Here is a 21,179-nt window from a genome sequence, read left to right as displayed (position 1 = left end):
GCCTATCACCCTCACCTTAACCTCCTTCCAACACCCCTCCCCCAAGTCCCTCTTTCCTACCTTTTATCTTAGCCTGCTTGGCACACTTTCCTCATTCCTGAAGAAGGGCTCATGCCTGAAACGTCGATTCTCCTGCTCCTTGGATGCTGCCTGACCTGCTGCACTTTTCCAGCAACACATTTTCAGCTCTTTGCTCTGGAGAGACAACAGGGATGATCCAGGAAACTATAAGCCAGTGAGCCTTGTATCAGTGGTAGAGAAATTATTGGAGAAGATTCGTTGGGAGGGATTTACTCGCATTTGGAGAAGAATGGACTGATTAGGGATAGGTACCATGGCTTTACGCAGGGGAAGGCCTTGTCACATAAACTTGATTGAGTTTTCAGAAGAATTAATGAAGATAATTGATGAGGGTAGAGCAGAGGACTCTGTGTGTATGGATTTTATTAAAACAATTGACAAGGTCCTTCATGGTGGACTGGCCAAGAAGGCTATTTTTAAAAATTAATTCATAATGTTAAAACCAATCACATTGCTGTGGATCTGTAGTTACGTATATGCCAGTTCAGATAAGGATGACCATTTTCTTCAAAGAATGAACATTAATGAAATTCATTAATGAATGAATGGACATTGGTGAACCAGATCAGTTTTTTTCTGTCACTCAGCAAAGCTTCATGGTCATGAAACTCTATTTCACATTTTTACTGAATTCAAACTCTACCATCCATTAGTTCCCCAGAACATTATCTGGGTCGCTGGATTAATAGTCTAGCAATAATACCACTAGGCTATTGCCTCCTCCACTGCCGCTCCCTCACCACCGACACCTGGAGGAAGAACACCTCATCTTCCATCTCGGAACACTTCATCCCCAGGGCATCAATGTGGACTTCACCAGTTTCCTAATTTCCCCTCCCACCCCCACTTTACCCCAGTTTCAACTTTCCAGCTCAGCACTGTCCCCATGACCTGTCCTATCTGCCAATCTCCCTTCCTACCTATCCACTCCACCCTCCTCTCTGACCGATCACCTCCATTCACCTATTGTACTCTTTGCTACCTTCTCTCCCCCCCCACCCCCCCACCATTTATCTCTCCACCCTGGAGGCTCCCCGTCTTTTTCCTGATGAAGGGCTTTTGCTGTACGTTGGATGCTGCCTGACCAGCTGTGCTTTTCCAGCACCACTCTAATCAAAACTCTGGTTTCCAGCATATGCAGTCCTCCCTTTTGCCTTATTATCTCCCTAAGTCATGTGCATGGTTACTTGGCAAGTTAGATATAAAATTGCCTTGGTCATAGAAGACAGAGGATAATTGTGGAGGAGTTTTTTTTAGCATTAGAATCCCTAGTGGAATTAGGATTAGAATCCCTAATGTATGGAAATAGGCCCTTTGGTCCAACAGGTCTACACCAACCCGCAGAAGAGTATCCCTCCCAGACTCATTCCCCTGACTAATGCACCTAACCTATACATTCCTGAACACTACGGGCAATTTAGCAGAGCCAATTCACCTAACCTGCACATTTTTGGATTGTGGGAGGAAACCCATGCAGACACAGGGAAAACGTGCAAACTCCACAGTCGCCCGAGGCTGGAATCGAACCCAGGTATCTGGTGCTGTGAGGCAGCAAGGCTAACTACCATGCTGCCCCGTGCTGACTGGAGGTCTGTGAGCAGAGTTGTTCTGCAAGGATCAGCACTAGGAGTTTTGTTTCTGTATATAAGTTATTGAATAGAAATGTAAGTGGCCTAATTACTAAATTTGCAGACAACACAAAAATTGTTGATGTTGTAGATAGTGTGGAAGGTTGTCAAAGGATATGGTAGGAAAAAGACCAGTTGGAAAGTTGGGCAGAGAAATGGCAGATGGAAATTAATCCGGACAACTGAGTGGTAATGTATGTTGAGAGGGAAAATGCAAGAGGAAGGTATTCTTAGGAATGGCAGGATTCTTAGGAGCATTGATACAGAGGGATCTTGGAGTGCAAGTCTAAAGCTGCATGGAAGTGGCAGCACAAGTGGAGAAGGCAGAGGAATGTTTGCTTTCATCGATTCCAGCATTGAGTAGAAAAGTTGGTGAGTCATGTGTTGTTGTGTAAGACTTTAGTGAGACCACATTTGGAGTATTGTGTGCAGTTCTGGTCACACTAGAAAAAAGGATGTGAAGGCTTTGGAGAGGATGCAAGAGGTTTACCAGGATGTTGGCTGGATTGGAGTGTATTTGCCAAAAGGTGAGGTTGAACAAACCTGCTTTTGCTACAGGGTCAGAAGTGACGTTAAGTGTATAAAATTATAAAAGGCATTGGTAGGTTGAATAATTGGGAAATGTGAAATGTCAAATAATGGGTGGGGTAATTTAACATGAGAAAGGAAAAGCTGAAGAAAGATGTGTGAGGAAAGGTTTTTACATAGAGGGTGATAGGTGCCTGGAACATGCTGTCAGGGAGGTTGCAGAAGCAAAGAAAATAGCAATGATTAAGAGGCATTCAGACAGATGTGAACAGGCAGGGAATAGAGGGATGCAGACCTTCTGCGGGCAGATGGATTAATTTATAACGGCATCATGATCAGCAATTACATGGTTTGCTGAAGGGTCTGTCTCTGTGCTATACTATTCTACGTTCATTCCCATATGGAACTTTGCCAAGGGCTTTGCTGAAATCCATGTAGCCTACATCAACTGACCCACCTTGACCCAAATTTGTTAGCCATGACCTCCCTCTGAGGATGTACGTTGACTTAGTGTGGAAAGGTGCCATCACCTATAACTACAGGTGAGGTGCCTGATGACTGGATAGTGGCTAATGTTGTGCCTTTGTTGAAGAAGGGTTGTAAGGAAAAACTGGAGAACTGTAGACCTGTGAGTCTGACTTTGGTTGTGGATAAACTGCCGAGAGCAATTCTGAAAGACATTTAGAAAGGCAAAAATTATTAGAGATAACCAGCATGGTTTTGTGCAAGGAAAATCATGTCTCACAAACTTGTGTTTTTTGAGGAAGTTACCAAATGTTTACTTGGACTTTAGAAAAGATTCCTCATGGTTAGATGAATCAGTAAAGATAGGTCACATGGAATTCAGCGTGAGCTTGCTAATTGGACATGTAATTTACAGGCAGCACAGCAGCTCAGTGGTTAGTACTGCCACCTCACACCCATCTCGGTTTGATTCCAGTCTCAGGCAGCTGGTTGTGTGAAGTTTGCACATTCTCCTTGTGTCTGCGTGGGTTTCCTCCCACAATCCAAAGATGTGCAGGCCAGGTGAATCAGCTGTGCTAAACTGCCCACAGTGTTAGGTGTATTAGTCACGAGTAAATGTAGGGGAATGGGGCTGGGTGGGTTACTCTTTGGAGGGTCAGCGTGGACTTGTTGGGCTGAAGGGTCTGTTTCCATACTGATGGGAATCGTCTATTAATTGACAACAGTAGGATACAGAGCGATGGTAGAGGGTTGCTTCCTGGACTGGTCACCTGTCACCAGCTGTGTAACACAGGGATTGGTTCTGCATCCTCTTATCATTTATATAAATGATTTGGACTAGAATGTAGAAGACATGGTTATTAAGTTTGCAGAAGACATCAAAATTAATGGCATAGTAGGCAGTGTAGATTTTCTAAGATACCAAAAAAGTCTTGACCAAATTTGTCAATGGAATGAAAAAAATAGCAGATGGAGTTCAATCTGAATATGCGTGAATATACAGTTAACAGTAGGGCTTTGGGTAGTGTTGTAAAACAGAGGGGTTCTGGTACATAATTCTGTGAGGTTGTGTCACATATAGATGGGGTGATTAAAAAGGCAGTTGTTATGCTTCCCTTTATTGCTCAGTTCCTTCAGTATGAGTTGGGAAGTCATGCTGAGGTTGTACAGGACATTGGTAATGCCTCCTCTGGAATACTGTGTTCAGTTCTGGTCACCCAGTATAGGAAGGATGTTACTGAGCTGGAGAGGGTTCAGAAAGTATTTACCAAGATAGTGTCAGGTATGGAAGGTTTGAGTTATGAAAGGTTTGAGTTATGAAGAAAGAATTCTGAACCTACCCAACCTTTCACCGGAAGAGGTTGAGAAGTGACCGTAGCGAGGACACAGTTACAATGTTTAAAAGACATGTACTTATGCATATGTATAGAAAAGATGTAGAGGAATATTGGCTATGACCAGGCAGGTGGGATGGATTTACTTTAGGATTATGTTCAGCATATAGTAGTTGGGCCAAAGGAACTGTTTCTTTGCTGTATGATACTGACTACTACTACTTCTTAATAGAGCCAATTCATTCACTGGTTATTCTTGACACTTGTTATAATTCTGTCTTTGCTCTAACTGCTTAATTGAATGCCCCACATTTCCTGCAATTCTGTTGATTTGCTCCTTTCCGAACTGTTATATGCCTCTCTTCCTTTTAATCCAGTCTGGAACATTGAGATATCCAGGTTCTCTGGGTAAAATGTGGGAACAACAAGCCCAAAAGGAAATATATGTTAGACATGCATTCCCCCAGTATTTTTATGAATATCTCTTACTATGATATACCCTCAAATAACTGCTCCCAGTCTATTTTGGTCAGATTCTGCTTTATTCCCCCCCAAAAAAAAAGGACTTTGGAATTAGATATCTTTAAGTTTGCATGTGCAAAGGATAAAAAGTGTTGTGGTAGCTATCAATAAAATGCTCTCTCCACTGTTACCTCAGAACTGAGGATTTTGTTGTCCAGAATTAGGTTTAGCACTGCACCGTCCCTTGTAGGGCTATCTAGATGTTGATTTATCAAGCTTTCCCGCATACATTTCACAAAATCTTCCCCCATAAAGTTTTTATACTGATTATCTCAATTTATAGAGGAAGGGTGAAATGTCCAAATAGCATCAGATGTACAGCATGGAAACAAACCCTTAGGTCCAACTCACATGAAGACTAGATATCATAAATAAATCTAGTCTCTTCCACCAGCACTGGCCCCATACCTCTCTAAACCCTTCCTATTTTATATCGGTCTTACAAAATCTTGTAATTATTATATCAGCCTCCACCACTTCCTCTGGCAGCTCATTCCATACATACACCACCTTCTGCATTATTCTGTGCTCCATTCCAAACCAGTTTAAACTGATACCTCAACAAAAGGTCATCTCATTCTGGTACAGGTCTCACTTTCTTCAGGAGCAGTCTCAGTGATCCAGGTATCTAAAATCCTCCCTGCAGCACTAACTCTTCAACCACATCTTTATCTGCCCTATTCCATTTTTGTACTCACTTGCACATGGCACTGGGAGTAATCCTGAGATTACAACCTTCAGGTTCTTACTTCTATTACATAGTTCTCCTGAGCTCTTGCTGCAAGACCTCATCTTATTCTATTGTTGCTGTGAAAGCACAAATTCTGTCGAGCTTTTGTCCACCCACCCAACTAAACCCACATGACATGCACTGCCACCTATTTTTATATTGTGAACAAAATTTTGATACATGACATGTCTACTCAAAGCTAATATAGTAAATGTTTACTTTGCACAACTCAATAGTTAACAGCATTCCAGTCCAAAAAGCATTTAATCTAGACAAGTTAACCAATCCTGAATCAAGACTAGAATTAATATCAGAAATATCACCATTAACAAAAAAGTGAACACATTCAAAAAGAGTAAAATGAGAAAAATTGACTGTTGCAAATATTCTTTATTGCTTATTGACCCAAAACAACCAAAAAGCCAAGAGTGGAATCTACAGTAATAACATGTACAAAATCAGTGTCTCTTGGTTCCGTTTTAGCAGAAGACAGATTACTCAACATTTAACACTTTGAAATGGCAAACATAACAGGGAATTGCAATGTTACAGCCATTTTATTGTCAAGATCAGTCATTTCTTGATGCAGATACTTCAATATTAAGAAAAAGGATTGTGCACAACCAGCAATGGAGTCATGGGGTCACTAAGCAGCTAGAATAGCTTGCGAACATCTCATTTTATTGCAACATTTAAACAAGATCAATTTTGGTGAAATGTCCACACAGCAAAGTTCTGATGGTCCACAACACCTAGTCACCAACATCAGAACAGATGGGTTACCATGTGCAACCTTTAAAGTTGATAAATGTAAGCTGTCAGCACATTGCAGAATCCAACACCAGGGTTAAAAGAACCACCAGCAAGGCAGTACAGATACATCCCACAAAAGATGCAAGGAGTGTGTTGACTTTAAATAGCTGTTCCAACCAAACCTAAAATTACTGGCATTGAAATTTACAAATCCAGGCACCACCACTAATATCTACAGGCTTGAAACATTTTGTACTGAGTGTAAAAAGGTGTGGTGCAAAAAGTGCAGGTGGATTTAGCTGTTCACCAATACTGAGTTTCTAGAATGAAATGATTTGTTTTAATCACACAGTCATGTTTAAATAAACCAATTATAAACGACCACATCTAAAACTTGGGTCACTGTTCTTTATTCAGAATTGGCGTTGATGAATACTCTGCACTCACTGCCAAGCTTCATCAACATGACATTACAGACATGATATTCTCAGTATTAAATAGGTCTTTTACATGCCTTATGCGACATATCGGACTTAGCCAGGGCAACAAATTAAGTCCACCCATTTTTACTTCAACCCAAGCTTCTTTTTCAGCGATGCTGGCATCTCAGGGGGAGGTGGACGAGGAAGCCTGAAGTAGACCTTAACAGAGTCATAGATAAACCACTGTAGGGCAGTCAGAGTGCCAATCATGATAATACGGGCAAAAAGCCCTTTCCACACTCCTGGAAAACAAATGTTCAATGGAATGAATACATTACACATGTTGAATTTGGAAATGCTGCACTTTGATATGTAGAACAATGGCTTACCTAGAGGTCCAAGCCTTTTCAAAACCTGTAATGCACTGCTACCCTTTTCCTTGTTCAGAACCGACACCACAGAGTCAGCAGGGTGAGATACAATAGCACAAAAAACACCAGCTGAAAGAAACAGATAGTGATCAATTCTATACCATAGAGGAATGGCCTTCTCACATACTTTCTCTGCAAAAAGCTGCCACGGATGAAGTTCAATTGAAAATTTCAAATTTTTTTTAAAGAAAGGAATACAGAATAAAACATGTGATAACAGACATTTCAATGCGAAGACTGAAAACTTATCCAGCCTCTGCAACATGTGGTGCTGGTGAACTGTTCTAATTATTGTTATAAAGACAAAATGTGGAGGCGGCTCAATGTCTGAAGGCATCTACAAACAACATTGCACTAACAAATGCACCAAAAGCACGTACACAGGATAGCTAGAACATTTATACCAGACAAATAATTCTCTTACCAATATAACCAGCAATAAATGTCACCACCAGTTGCTCAGCTTTGGTACAATTGTCACGAGGTTTAGGCACCACATATTTATATAATGCTTCAACCGTACGCTCAAAGCAAGCAAACTTCATCATCGTGTAGGGAATCTGCCTCATCCACAGAGGGGAAACACCTTTGTAAAATCTAATGAAAGAGTGAATGATAAAGTTTGTTAAAACTCAAGCTCTCATGCCACCTAAGACAGAATAATACAATTGTAATAACAATTCCACATTCTACTCAAATCATCTTTTTGGCATATCTCAATTAATCTTGGTTTAATCTACATAAACAGAACTTGAATTAGAAAGCCTGTAACTGTCAAATTAACATACCTCAAAACAGCAGATTAGCCAAATAATGAATCTGACAAGTGCACATAAAAAGAAAACTTTACAATAAATTTGATAAGACATTGCAATTTAAATCCCAACCCCTACTTCTACATCCAAAAATCTAGAGCCTAGAAACATTCCAGCAAATCTCTTCTGCACCCTCCCCACAAAAATCACACCCTTCCTATACGTGGCAGCCAAAACAGCACAAAATACACTGTAGAGAAACTATATACACAGTTTATTCACAATGCCCTTGCTAAATGTTTGCCTTTATTAGTCAAGGTATTGAAGTCATGCTTTTTTAAAAAAGTCTTTTGTCTTGCTGCTTTCAAAGACTTCAAGGTTCTTTTGATCTTCTGCATTTGAAGGTCCTAAAGTTTAATGTGTACCCGCTTGCTATTTTAGTCCTCTAAAAATGGATCACCTCAACTTTTCAGGATTAAATTCCGTTTACCACCATAGTGCCATCTGACCAGCCCATCTCTGTGATAGAGTCTAACGATTCCCCCCTCAACATTTACAACTCCACCAAATCTCATATCGCGTTAGAATTTAATCATACCACTACCATTCACATTAGATCATTAATATACACAACAGTAGAGGACCTAGTACTGAACCCTGTGAAGCCACTGGACTCAGGCCTCCAATCGCGAAAAAAAAACAATCCAATCATCCCATGCTTCCTTCCACTAAAGTAATTCTAAAATCAATTGCCAAAATGTCAGATCCCATAAGCTGTTGTTAATAACAAGACTGTCACATGTGACCTTGTCAAAAGCCTTGTTAAGTCCATCCAGACTAGATCAAATACACTAAACTCCGTTATCTTGAAATATTCAACCAAATTTGTTTGACATGACAAAGCCATACAATTCTGATTAATCCTTGCCTCACCAGGTAGAGCTTATTTCTGTCCACAGAACGTTTTCCAATAGTTTTCCTTTCCGAGATGTTAGACTCACTAGTCCGATTTCCTAAATTACTCATCCCATTAGCTATCCTCTGCACCCGTCCCATGGCCATAGGGATTTGACAATGTCAGAGACTATAACATTTCCATGCAGCCTAGGATATGTAAATTGATTTATCCACTTTCAAGCATTCTAAAACCACTAACACCTCCTCTCTCAATGCTATTTCTTTCAAGTTTATCACAGATTTCTATATTGACAAAATCTTTCTCTTATGCTAGATAAGATTTAAAATATCCATTTAAAAGCTCAGCTATGTCACGAAGCCTCACACTGCTCATCAGTTTTGGAGATACCGGTGTTGGACTGGGGTGTACAAAGTTAAAAATCACAAAACCAGGTTATAGTCCAACAGGTTTAATTGGAAACACTAGCTTTAGGAGCGCTGCTCCTTCATCAGGCAACCACCTAATGAAAGAGCAGCACCCCGAAAGCAATACTTTCGATTAAACCGGTTGGTCTATAACCTGGTTTTGTGATTTTTAAACACAGCTCATCAGATAAGAGATTTAGACTGTGGAGATAGAACTCAGGGATCACTGCTCATGAACGAAGGGATTGCCCATTTGAGACAAATGATGAAAACAATTTTCCTTTAGAAGGTCATGTGTCTAGAGGTGTTGGAAGCAGAGTCCTTCAGTATTGAAGGCAAAGGTAAGGCTGAATTCTGCAGGCTCGTTGACTGGAAACATGATGCCTCTAGTGAGGAGAAATCTATTAATTGACTTGGAATACCAACGTGCTTGCATACACTGGACTTGTTTCAATTTTGTGACATCTGAGTAATGATAAAAAAGTTAGACTCCTATTGGTAGACATTGCTCTCAAGACATATGGCTTGAAAACAAAATTTGTTTTCATGTCCGCAAACCAGCCAAGTTCCAATGGCAGAAAACAGCTTGCCGAATACAGACTGTTCACATTGGAACAATGTGGCTAATACGCAGGTATATTATTCTCACACATCAATGACTCAAGCACCTTTGACTATGCAACCATACAAGTTGTGGACTATCTGATAACTAAGCTGAAAAACCTCACTGCAGTGCAATGAGTTCTGCCAGCAGAGCAAAACAGATATGCCCCAAAGATGGATCTAAGGAAATGTGTTTGACTTTTAATTTAATAAATGTAACCCATACTCACGCCCAGAGACCTTCTTCAGCATACATTTTAGGAAGAGCTTCTCTAAGAGTGTTGGCATAGCCAGGCTGAGTCTGAATACGGACCTTACAAGCCTCCATTGGAGCAAGTGCAATATCAGCAAAGAACTCAGCACTGGCTGATGCAGCAAGGTATAAAGACGTACGCCAGAGATAAGCGTTTTCCTAGAGTGAGACAGAAAGATTGCGTATTCAATAGGACAGATACAATCATTAGTTCTTAGTACTCAAAAAGGAAATTCTTTTCATTCTCAAATGGTGCTCAGTATTGAGTACTGTAACTGACCTACCTTCAGTCACTATACCACTCCTGATTATAAATCGAAAATCTATTGACCTGAAATATGACAACGTCTTCACACTAACAATTCTATACAGATCACCAAGACTCAACACACCTTGACCCTACAGATGAAGGCGGAATTAGACAAGTTGGATAGGGTAAATGGACAAAATCTTTTCCTGGTGGTGGGGGAGTCCAGAACTAGAGAACATAGGTTTAAGCTGCGAGGGAAGAGATATAAAAGGGACCTAAGGGGCAACATTTTCATGCACAGTGTGGTGCATGTGTGGAATGAGCTGCCAAAGCAAGTGGTGAAGGCTGGTACAACTGCAACATTTAAAAAGGAAGTGGATGGGTAGTGAATAGGAAGGGTTTAGAGGAATATTTGCCAGCACTTGGCCCATGGAACTAGATGAGGTTGGGATATCTGGTCAGTATGGATGAGTTGGATCAAAAGGTCCCTTTTCATGCTGTACATGACTAACTCCAACTCTTACTGCAGCTCCAGACTGGTCCTACATGAAAACCTGATCAATGCTAGTCGAGTTAGATTTGATGCACAGTCCCATATTTAGCACAGATTGTAAATTCAAAAACACAACCTTGAACAGCACTTGGTTAAAGAATGAGGGCGGTGGGCTAGAACGGTGGTGTTTTACAAACTAAACTGCTCCTACGTCAATTGCTGATCACAAACAGGAATCCAACAAAGCCCCCTAATGTAATTAGTAAAATCTACAGCGGATTACAGAAAGCAGAGCATGGAAGTTTAAATCTAACTTCATACAGGAAGAACTCAAACAGCAACAAATTCATGTGAACTGCTAGAATTCCAAGTCTCCTTCATGACAGTTCAATTCAACTCTACTACCTGGATTCTCACTCCTGAGGCAATATCTTCAGCCTCAAGTTTCCCACCTGTCCCAACAAGACTTCATCTCTGCCCACAAAACCCCAATGGGATTGTTCCTCTGCTATTTAGCACTGGAGAAAGCAAGGACTGCAGATGCTGGAGATCAGAGTCAAGAGTGGGGTGCTGGAAAAGTCCAGCAGATCAGACAGCATCTGAGGAGGAGAATCAACGTTTTTGCAAGAGTCCAAAAAGGATTCCCGATCAAGGGCTCTTGCCCAAAAACTTCAAATCTCCTGCTCCTCAGATGCTGCCTGATCTGACCTGCTGTGCTTTTCCAGCACCCCACTATCAACTGATATTTAGCATTACTTATTTACCGCGATTACTGACAACACAATGAGAGAGAGAACACAAACCTCTGGACCTTTAAAGAAATTCAAATAAAATCCCGAGCAAAATATTTTTATATGAATGTTGCTGAATCTTGTGTGCATAACACTCATCTTCACCCACTGAGCACAAATTCAGACCAAAATGCCACACTCAGCAACAAAGAACTCTAGGAAAATACTTACTTCACCTAGTAGTTCACCATATATGTTCTTGAAAACTTCATAGAAACCAAATTTGCATAGCCCTTGCATCGAATAACCAATGAAGGTTGGGGCCCAACCTTTTCCCAGACCACGAATACCATCTTCTCTCACAGTGACAGAAAACCCTTTGAAGATGCTCTGGTATTTTCCAGGGTCCACCTAATCACAAGAAAGCAAAAAAGGTCATATGCAAAATTCCCATTTATTTTTCATCCAGGAATGGAGAATCAACATTAAAATAGCAATAACACTTACACACTGAAAAGGATCCAGATTTCCTGAATATCACAACAAACCCAATCCAGCAAAGCAACAAATTGGCAAGCACACTGTTTGGCAGTCAAATGACAACTCTGAATTAATTACATTCCCCCTTATTTTTCAGTACTGTAGCGATCCAAGTTGTACAAGACAAACAGAACTGGGTAGACAGGCACGTGAACTTGGCACAACTGCATTTTTCAACACTTTCATAGTTAACAATACAATTTCACACAAGATATTACAAGTCACACTTCATCCTATTAAACTTGCCAGTTTCATATACAAGTCAAGAGTGGTCATGCATTGTACCCATCAAACCAAGGCAGGCCAGTCTTCCATGCTGTCAGTACCAGCTTGACCCAGTGATGATATTCACTCAGTACATAAGCTCTATGTTCAAACCCTGCTGTAAATGTTAACCCAGAATGAAGGCTGCCTGCTATATTAGTTGGGATAAATGCGTTGAGTTTTTGGGGATGGAGAGAAAAGATGATGTAATCTAACATGCAGGCAGCAGTCTCCCTCAAGCTAAACAATTGCCTTTAAGTCAAGGCCATTCGTCTCATTTGGCCTATATAGGATCTTACCTGCACACTTGGACATGGAAAGAACAGTAACAGCCTATGAAGGTGAACTCTTTGAGAAAATAGTTAGTTACTTAAGTAACCAGACTTTCACATACAGCCTCCTACAACACTGAAGATTCCATTACTAGCTTCATTTTCATTAAAATGCTACATTTTGGAGTACTCAATAAATGTTCCACAAAGTGTCACTATACTGACAAGGAGGTGGGCGGGGGAGGGGGTGTCACAGGTGGACAAGCAGCATTTACAACCAAGCAATATGTGCTACGAAAATGACTAACACAGGCTCCCCTCGCAAAACCCATAAATGTCTCAACTAGACCTCATCTACCCCATCCATTACTTTTCTTGTGTTCTCCCTCCCACATCTTCCTTATCTCCAGCCCCGAGCCTTAAGTGAAGCCATCATGTAATCTCAGACTCAGTTACAGGATCCCGGACTCAGTGCAGATTCCCAGCCTTGAGGCAAAGCCCGGTGCAATCTGGGGGCTAGGTGCTGAAGCAGACGGTTACTGAATTTTTTTCTAATTTAGTCTCATGATTTTATATTTACATACTAAAGATGGCACAAAGTGCTGAAATACTGGATGTTTCTTTATTTTTTTTAACTTTTTGCAAAAATTTGTACTTAAGAATCCATGCTAGGTACAATCATCTGTGCGAAACACCACATATTCTCCCTGTCTCCCACAGTCCAATGAAGCACAGGTGAGGTAGGTTGGCCATGGTAAACAGGGTTACAGGGACAGGGCAAGAGGATGGGATGCTCTTTGGAGTGTTGGTGTAGTCTAATGGCCATATGGCCTGCTTCCACACCATAAGAATTCAATGATCCTAAGATAGCAATTTGTAAAATTTTCATAGCACTCATGAGTACACATGATAAAATTGATTCTAAATCAAAAAGCTAATTCAAAAATGCATGACAATCAAGCCATACTGTAGAGTGATGTAATCTTAGCAACAATAATTCCCTACAACTAACAAACCATCATTCCTGCAATGAACACTATTTAGCCAATATTACTGTCATTACCACAATTTTATTGGGTAGCTTTACACCAGGAACAACCCTTCATGCTATTCACTGGACAGAAGGGCAACACCGGTTTGAGCACCGACTGGGAGCTGGCAGTCAAGCTCAGTACAAAGTTAAAAATCACAACACCAGGTTTTTAAACTTTGTACATCCCAGTCCAACACCGGCATCTTCAAATCAAGCTCAGTACAGCTCTTGTTGAAAGCGTGGATACACACCTGAATGCGACATTTCACCAGATCCAAGGGCACCACAGCCGTGTGTGTTAGCCCACAGCTCAACACACCTCCAAATCCACACAAAGCATAAAACTTGGCGGAGCCATACTCGCAGCTGTACTCCTCTGCAGTCAGTGAGACACAAAGACACACCATGCGGTTAGTACATGCAGCACCAAGAGAGGGCGATGGGGGTGGTCCCAGGACCACCAGCTACCCCCCCCGCCAACCACCCTCGCCCTCTCTCCGGGCCGGGTCGGGCCGTGCCCCAGGCAGTTCTGGTGGGGGTGGGAGGACAGGAATTATGCTCCAACCTGAATCCGGCACTTCACCAAGTCCAAGGGCACCACGGCCGTGTGGGTCGTCCCGCAGCTCAGGATACCGCCCAGACCGCACAGGGCGTAGAAGCGAGCCGAGCCATACTCGCAACTGTACTGTTCCTGCTCTGTGTGTGAGGGAGGGGGAAAAGGAGAGAGAGGTGAGTGCGGAGCCAGGCCCCGGGGAACGGTAGCGGGCATCAACCCGCGGAGGTCAGCCTCACACCCGGCCAAGGGCACACTAGGCCTCAGGTCCGCGGAGTGAGCGGCCTGTCGATCCAGGACCAAGCCTCTCACTCTAACCCCCGTTTCTCCACCCAGCCCGGAGTCTCAGTCTGCCCCTATACCTCCCCCCGGTGCTCTGTCCCCAGTCGCTGGGCATTACCTGTGATGGCGGGGGAAGGAGCTGCAGCGGCCGCGGCCAGCCTGCGGCGAGGGACGACCCGTTCAGCGGGTGGCGCGGCCTTGTTGGCGATGCGTGTACGAGGGGAGACGGGCTCTGTGACAAGCTGGAACCGGGGAGCATTGAAGGGGTTTCCCCCAGACAGGGCGAGCAACGAGCTCGGGTACATGGCCGTTAACACCGAGCTCTCTGTAAGATGGCGGCGGCAGCTCGAGCCCCACGACCTCCGGCTAATTAATGCGTCCTTTACTACGTCACCGTGACGCACATCCCAATCATTGGCTCATGCGCGGTACACGTGACCCACAGGCGGCATTCATCCCTGGCACAGCCGCAGTCAGCCTGCCGTTCCTGGGTAAGACACGCACTTCCTCTCCAGCACATCACCACTTCCGTCTACAACTCATTCCCACACTGCATTTAGAGTCAGAGATATAAAACACAGATACAGACCTTTCGGTCCAACTATCTACCTTAATCTGATTTAGTCCTATTGTTCTCTAAACCCTTCCTATACATGTGCCCAACCAGATACCTCTTAAATGTTGTAATTGTACCAGCACATCCTCTGGCAGCTTGTTCCACACGTGCACCACCCTATGTGCGAAAAAGTTGCTTTTTCCGTCCTCTTTAAATCTTTGCCCTCTCATCTTAAACCTATGCCCACTAGTCTTGGACTCCTTACTCTGGCTATTCACCATCATTAATTTATAAACCTCTCAAAGGTCACCCCTCTGCCTCCAACACTTCAGGGGAAGAAAAAGTATGCCAACCTATTCAGTCTCTCCCTAAAGCGCAAATGCCTGCCCCCAACCACTGCAACATCTTTGGAAATGCTTTTTGAAACTTTCAAGTTTAACAACATCATCTTCCTGACCTCTCCGCCCCCACCCCACTCCGGCCTATCACCCTCACCTTGACCTCCTTCCACCTATCACATCTCCATCGCCCCTCCCCCAAGTCCCTCCTCCCTACCTTTTATCTTAGCCTGCCTGGCACACTCTCCTCATTCCTGATGAAAGGCTTATGCCCGAAACGTCGAATTTCCTATTCCTTGGATGCTGCCTAACCTGCTGTGCTTTAACCAGCAACACATTTTCAACATCTTTTTTATAGCAGGTACTGCCTGCCTCCAGTTACCCTTGAGGTTAATGGTGAACAAGCTGCCTTCTTAAACTGCTGCAGTCTATATTCTGTAGGTAGACCCACAATGTCATAGTTCCAGGAATAGTGGTTGATTTTGAAATCAGTATGGAGAGTAACTTGGAGGAGAATTTGCAGGTGGGATGATGTTACTGTGTATCTCCTGTTACTGAGCTTCTAGCTCATCACCCCATTTTTGCACGTGCAGGGGATTTAGTTAATGTCTTCTAACTCAAGAATGGTGAACAAATTTCAAGATGAGGTTTGGCACAACAGTAAACAAATTCAGCAGTAAAAGAATTGCAAAGCAGTCTGTCAAATAACAATAAGCATAAAGTGGAAACTAATACAATCTCCTTTGCCTTTTTTGGTAGGAAAGACCAAGGCTAAGCTAAGGACTTGAGTTTAATTAAAACCCAATCCTGCTTCTGGCTCTGGCTACATACAATCTGAGCTGACAACTGCAGAATCCTTATAAGAGTGAGGTCAACAGCGGGTTATCATTAAGCATGGGATTTCCTCCCACCCACCCCCCCTCCTCTTCCACTGCGTCTTATAGACAAGCCTTTGGGGAGGGGAGGCAGAGAAGACAGATTCTTTTCCCAGCTGGAGGAATATGGAATGTAGAGATGTAGACCTGAAGGAATAAGAACAGGAGTGTGCTATTCAGCCTGTTGAGCCTTTTCCACCATTCAATAGGATCACAGCTGATCCAATATGCCAGATATTCACTTTCTGCATTTTCTTTATCACCCTTGACTCAAGCATATCTTTATATTCTTAGCCTTAAATATACACAAGGACCTTGCCCCAGAGCTTTCTGTGGCAAGGCATTCCAAAGACACTCAAACCTCAGAACAGATTCTCATTGCGGTCTTAAGTGGGCACCCACTTATTCTCGACTATGCCCTCTGGTTATATACTACTTTCCCAAGAGGGGAAACATTCTCTCAGCATTTATCCTGTTAAGCCCTTTACAAATCCTATATAACCCAATGAGAATAACTTTCATTCTTGAAATTTCCAGTGAGTACAGCACCAACCTATTCAGCCTGAGAATCTCTTCACTCTGGATCGTTCGAGTGAATCTTCTTTGATCTGCTTCCTTAAATATGGGAATCAATGTGTCAGGATTAGTATTGATCATTTAGGATTGAACTGAAGGGGCAGAATAATCAACTTAAGGAGGTGAATTTTTAGAAACCTCTACCTGACAGTTGTGAGTGCTCCAACATTGAAGGTTGAGATGATGGGCAGATTTTTGTTATCTCAATGAGTTGAGGGATATAGGGTGTAGGCAGGAAAATAAAAGTTGAAGCTCAATGTCAATCATGATTATGTCAAATGGTGGAAGCGGCTTGATGAGTTGCAACGACAATGATTCCTTCTCTTCCTATCTTCTAGCTCTGAAGAGAAGTTGAGAAGGTGCATGCGGCAGCACGTGACACTGTGTATTGACATCAGGCAGTTCAATGGAAAGAGATACACTGTGAAACTGTGTTTTCCTAGATAGCCCATCAAAAGAAAGAAGGGAAATTCAAATGAAAATGAACAAAGTCAAAGAGACAAACTGAACTCTCACTGGAGGAAAGAGCAGAGCTACTTAGCCATAGATATTTTTGGAACAGAAGTATTTTGCTTTTGTGCTATTCCTGCATCTGAATGGACTCAGACCAAGGTCCATATCTGGAAAGATAAACAGAGCTGTAAAAAGGACTTTAAACTAATAAAGAGGGATGCTCTGGCAGAATAATGAAACCAAAAACTACTTGCAAAAGGATGAGAGCAAAGGCCAAATCTATCAATTAATGACTATATAAAATAATTTAGGCCGGTTGCGAATCAATTCCATACCAGCATAACTGTGGATGCCACAGAAACAGATAGAACTGTGGATGCTGTAAATCAGAAACAAAAAGAAAAGTTGCTACAAACGTTTAGCAGGTCCGGCAGTATCTATGAAGAGAAATCAAAGTTAATGCTTTGGGTATGGTGACTCTTCGTCAGAGCACCTGAAACATTAACTTGGTTTTTCTTCACAGATGCTGCCAGACACGCAAAGCTTTTCCAGCGACTTATATTTTTGACCCTTCTTCAAAACTGTTTTAAAGTTTTTGTTGAAAGACAAATCAGTCCCACACCTCGCTCTATTCTCATTGCTCTAAGTTTATTTCTTTCAAATAAATTCCAGCTCCCCTTCTGTACTACATCAATTTATTACAGCATGCTGACAGCAAACTGGGATCAAAGGACAGTTTATTTTTAGCTATTGGACTATAGTCACTACCTGACCCGAATTGTTACTATCTCAATGTTTATAGTAACTGACTCAACTGTCAGAGGACTGCCTGACAGATACATTATTCAGCTGACTCTTGCTCCACGGAGTTGATTTCTTTCTTCTTGACATTGTTTTCTCTCCTGTATAGTCCTGCACAACTTCATAGGTTTCTAAGAAATCCTATCCCACATTCTTCTAAACTCCAGCGAACATAGGTCCTAGGCGATTTATTCTCTCTTCATGTCAGAATCTTGCCATCCCAGGTATCATTCTGGTAAACCTTTGTTGCACTCGCTACATACCCAAAACATTCTTCCTCAGATAAAGAAACCAAAACTTTGCTCAATACTCCAAGTATGGTTTTACCAAGGCACTGTACAATTAACATAGAACAATACAGAACAGTACAGCCTAGTACAGGACTTTCAGCCCTCGATGTTGTGCCAACCTTTTATCCCACTCTAAGATCAAACTAACTTACATTCCGTTCATTTTACTATCATCCATGTGCCCGCCCAAGAGTTGCTTAAATGTCCCTCATGTACTTCACTCTACTACCACTGCTGGCAGTGCATTCCACGTGTCCAATACTCTGTGTAAAGAACCTAACTTTGACATCTCCCCTAAACCTTCCAATCACCTTAAAAATATGCCCCTTTGTGATAGCCATTTCCGCCATGGGAAAAAGTCTCTGGCTATTCACTCTATCTATGCCTCTCATCACCTTGTACACCTCTATCAAGTCACTTCTTATCCTCCTTCGCTCCAATGAGAAAAGGCCTAGCACCTTCAACCTTTATTCATAAGACATAAACAGTCCAGTCAGCATCCTGGTGAATCTTCTTTGCAACCTCTCTAAAGCTTCTACATCTTTCATGGAATGAAGCGACCAGAACTGAACACATTATTCCAAGTGTTGTCTAACCAGGGCTTTACAGAAGCAGCATGTCCTCATAGTTCTTAAACTCCTGCTAATGAAAGCTAACACACCACACGTCTTCTTAACAACCCTGTCGACTTGGGTGGCAACCTTGAGGGATCTATGGATACGGACCCCAAGATCCCTCTGTTCCTCCACACTGCTAAGACTCCTGCCTTTAACCCTGTAATCTACACTCAAATTCCACCTTCCAGAATGAATCACTTCACACTTTTCCAAGTTGAACTCCATCCGCCACTTCTCAATCCAGCTCTGCATCCTGTCAATGCCCTGTTGCAACCTACGACAACCCTCCACACTATCCACAATTCCACCAACCTTGGTGTTATTGGCAAACTTACTAAACCACCCTTCCAAGTCATTTATAAAAATCACAAAGAGCAGAGGTCCCTGCGGTACACCACTGGATACCGAACTCCAGGCTGAGCACTTTCCATCTATTACCACCTTCTATCTTCATCAATGGGCCAGCCAATTCTGTATCCAGACAGCCAAATTTCCCTTTTTACTTTCTGAATGAACCTACCATGGGAACCCTTAAAAAATGCCTTGATAAAATCCATATACACCACGTTCAGTGTGTTTTGTCATGTCCTCAAAGAATTCAATAAAGTTTGTGAGGCAATAACCTGCCCCTCACAAAGCCATGCTGACTGTCGAATTATGTTTTTCCAAATAATCATAAATCCTGTCTCTCAAAATCCTCTGCAATAATTTGCACATCACCAACATAAGACTGATTGGTCTGTAATTCCCAGGATTATCCCCATTCCCTTTCTTGAATAAGGGAATAACATTTGCCACCCTCCAATCATCTGGTACTACTGGGCAGCATGCTGGCTTAGTGGTTAGCACTGTTATCTTACAGAGCCAGGGATCCGAGTTTGACTATCCTCTGGTAACTGTATGTGGAGTTTGCACATTCTCCCTGTGTCTGCGTGGATTTCCTCCAGGTGCTCTGGTTTCCTCCCACAATCCAAAGATGTGTAGGTGAGGTGAACTGCTATGCTAAATTGCCTAAAGTGTTCGGCAGGGGGGTGTAGGTTAGATGCATTTGTCTGGGGTAAATGTAGGATAATAGGGCAGTGCAATGGGTCTGGACGGGTTAATCTTTGGAGGGTTGATGTGGACTTTTTGGGCCAAAGGGTCTGTTTCCACTCTGTAGGGATTCTACAATGATTCTGTGATGTAGGGATTCTATGATGATGATACTCCAGCGAGGACGTACAGATCATCATCAAAGGCGCAGCAATCTCTTCCCTCACTTCTTGTAATAATCTTGGGTATATCCTGTCTGGCCCCGGGGATTTATTTATCCTATTGCAGCAAGACATCCTTTCTCCTACACTCAAATCCTCTTGCTGTGAAGATCAATGCAGCATTTGTCTTTTTCACTGCTTGCTGCACCTGTATGCTTACTTTCTGTGACTGGTGTTAAGGACAACCGGGTCTCAATGCACTTCCTCATTCCCAACCTAGTGTCATTGAGATAATAATCCATCTTCCTGTTTTTGCCAAAGTGGATAACTTCTCATTTATCCATATTATACTTCATCAGCCATGCCTTTGGCCACTCACTCTACTTGTTGATGCTGTATACTGTTGTTTCCTCTCAAGGAAGTAACTAAATGCAGGTAAAATGTGTGCATGTTAGGTGGATTGGCCATGTTAAATTGCTTATTGTGTCCAGGGTTGTGCAGGTTAGGTGGATTAGTCATGGGAAATGCAAGGTTACAGAGATAGGATAGAAGGGTGGGTCTGGCTGGGATGTTCTTTGAGGGTCAGCGTGGACTCAGGCTAAATGGCCTCCTTTACACTGTAGGGATTGTATGATTTGTGAAACACCTCTGCTCAGTCTGGAGCTTCCTGTTGTGTGTTTTGAACTCCTCGCCAATTTCCAACTTGGGCTTGCATGTTACCTACACTGCTGGAACGAAATTCAATATTCATTGTTCAACTGGGCACCCAATTCAGAATGAATGCGGAGTTCAATAATTTGGGATCATATCTAATGTTGTCATTTTTGGACAGCAGCAATTGGTAAAGATTGTGTGATTTCTGTTTATGTCTCCTTTCAACAGATCTTTTCTTTCTGCTGCATTGCACTAGAAGGAATTTCAAAATCTCTCCAGCCCATCCCACGTGTACTGGAAACTTCTTTGAAGCTGTTCTTCTTCAACACCATCGAATAAGTTGCTCACTTTGCATACAATGAAATCATTCCATGTAATTCGTCCAGTTAGGTTGCTCCAATGTAATAATAGATCTGACCACCTAGTGTTTAGGAACCAGTATGTTAAAGTTGTGCTTGTAACACCAGATACCTCCCAATAAAACAGAGCATGCAGCTCAAAACAATTCCCATGTAGGTTCTGCTGATTAGCTACTGTAAGCCTGACAGAAATACCAGGGTAGGAGATGAGTTGCAAACAT

The 21,179-nt window shown here is 42.4% G+C and overlaps 1 protein-coding gene and 1 non-coding gene across 3 annotated transcripts; both read right to left on the bottom strand.

Annotated features, from left to right (window-relative positions):
• Nucleotides 1-6,435: 6,435 nt before the first annotated feature.
• Nucleotides 6,436-14,637, bottom strand: LOC132826813 (solute carrier family 25 member 3-like). 2 transcript variants are annotated; one of them, XM_060843058.1, is made up of 7 exons: nt 14,365-14,637; nt 13,977-14,107; nt 11,534-11,713; nt 9,806-9,987; nt 7,319-7,491; nt 6,853-6,963; nt 6,436-6,765 (listed from the first exon to the last, which is right to left on the bottom strand). In XM_060843058.1, the coding sequence occupies exons 1-7, from the start codon at nt 14,549-14,551 to the stop codon at nt 6,608-6,610; spliced, it is 1,122 nt and encodes a 373-aa protein (XP_060699041.1). In that variant the 5' UTR covers nt 14,552-14,637; the 3' UTR covers nt 6,436-6,607. The 2 variants fall into 2 exon arrangements, with proteins under 2 accessions (XP_060699041.1, XP_060699042.1); XM_060843059.1 differs by lacking the exon at nt 13,977-14,107 and adding an exon at nt 13,663-13,787 and having other exon boundaries at nt 14,365-14,636.
• Nucleotides 9,518-9,770, bottom strand: LOC132826973 (small nucleolar RNA SNORA53). Its single transcript, XR_009645950.1, has one exon. It is a non-coding gene; the product is annotated as a small nucleolar RNA SNORA53 (small nucleolar RNA).
• Nucleotides 14,638-21,179: the final 6,542 nt, after the last annotated feature.

The sequence above is a fragment of the Hemiscyllium ocellatum genome, chromosome 23 (genome assembly GCF_020745735.1).
Source record: "Hemiscyllium ocellatum isolate sHemOce1 chromosome 23, sHemOce1.pat.X.cur, whole genome shotgun sequence".
Taxonomy (NCBI): Eukaryota; Metazoa; Chordata; class Chondrichthyes; order Orectolobiformes; family Hemiscylliidae; genus Hemiscyllium; species Hemiscyllium ocellatum.
This window is presented reverse-complemented; position numbering and strand designations above follow the sequence as displayed.

What these genes read in the sequence shown, in the direction of transcription:
- LOC132826813 (XM_060843058.1), bottom strand. Translation starts at nt 14,551, where the DNA reads ATGTACCCGAGCTCGTTGCTCGCCCTGTCTGGGGGAAACCCCTTCAAT. An exon ending in GCTGAAGAAGGTCTCTGGGC is followed by an intron (nt 7,492 to 9,805) that starts GTGAGTATGGGT and finishes CTCTTTCATTAG; the next exon opens with ATTTTACAAAGGTGTTTCCC. An exon ending in GAAAAGGCTTGGACCTCTAG is followed by an intron (nt 6,766 to 6,852) that starts GTAAGCCATTGT and finishes TTTGTTTTCCAG; the next exon opens with GAGTGTGGAAAGGGCTTTTT.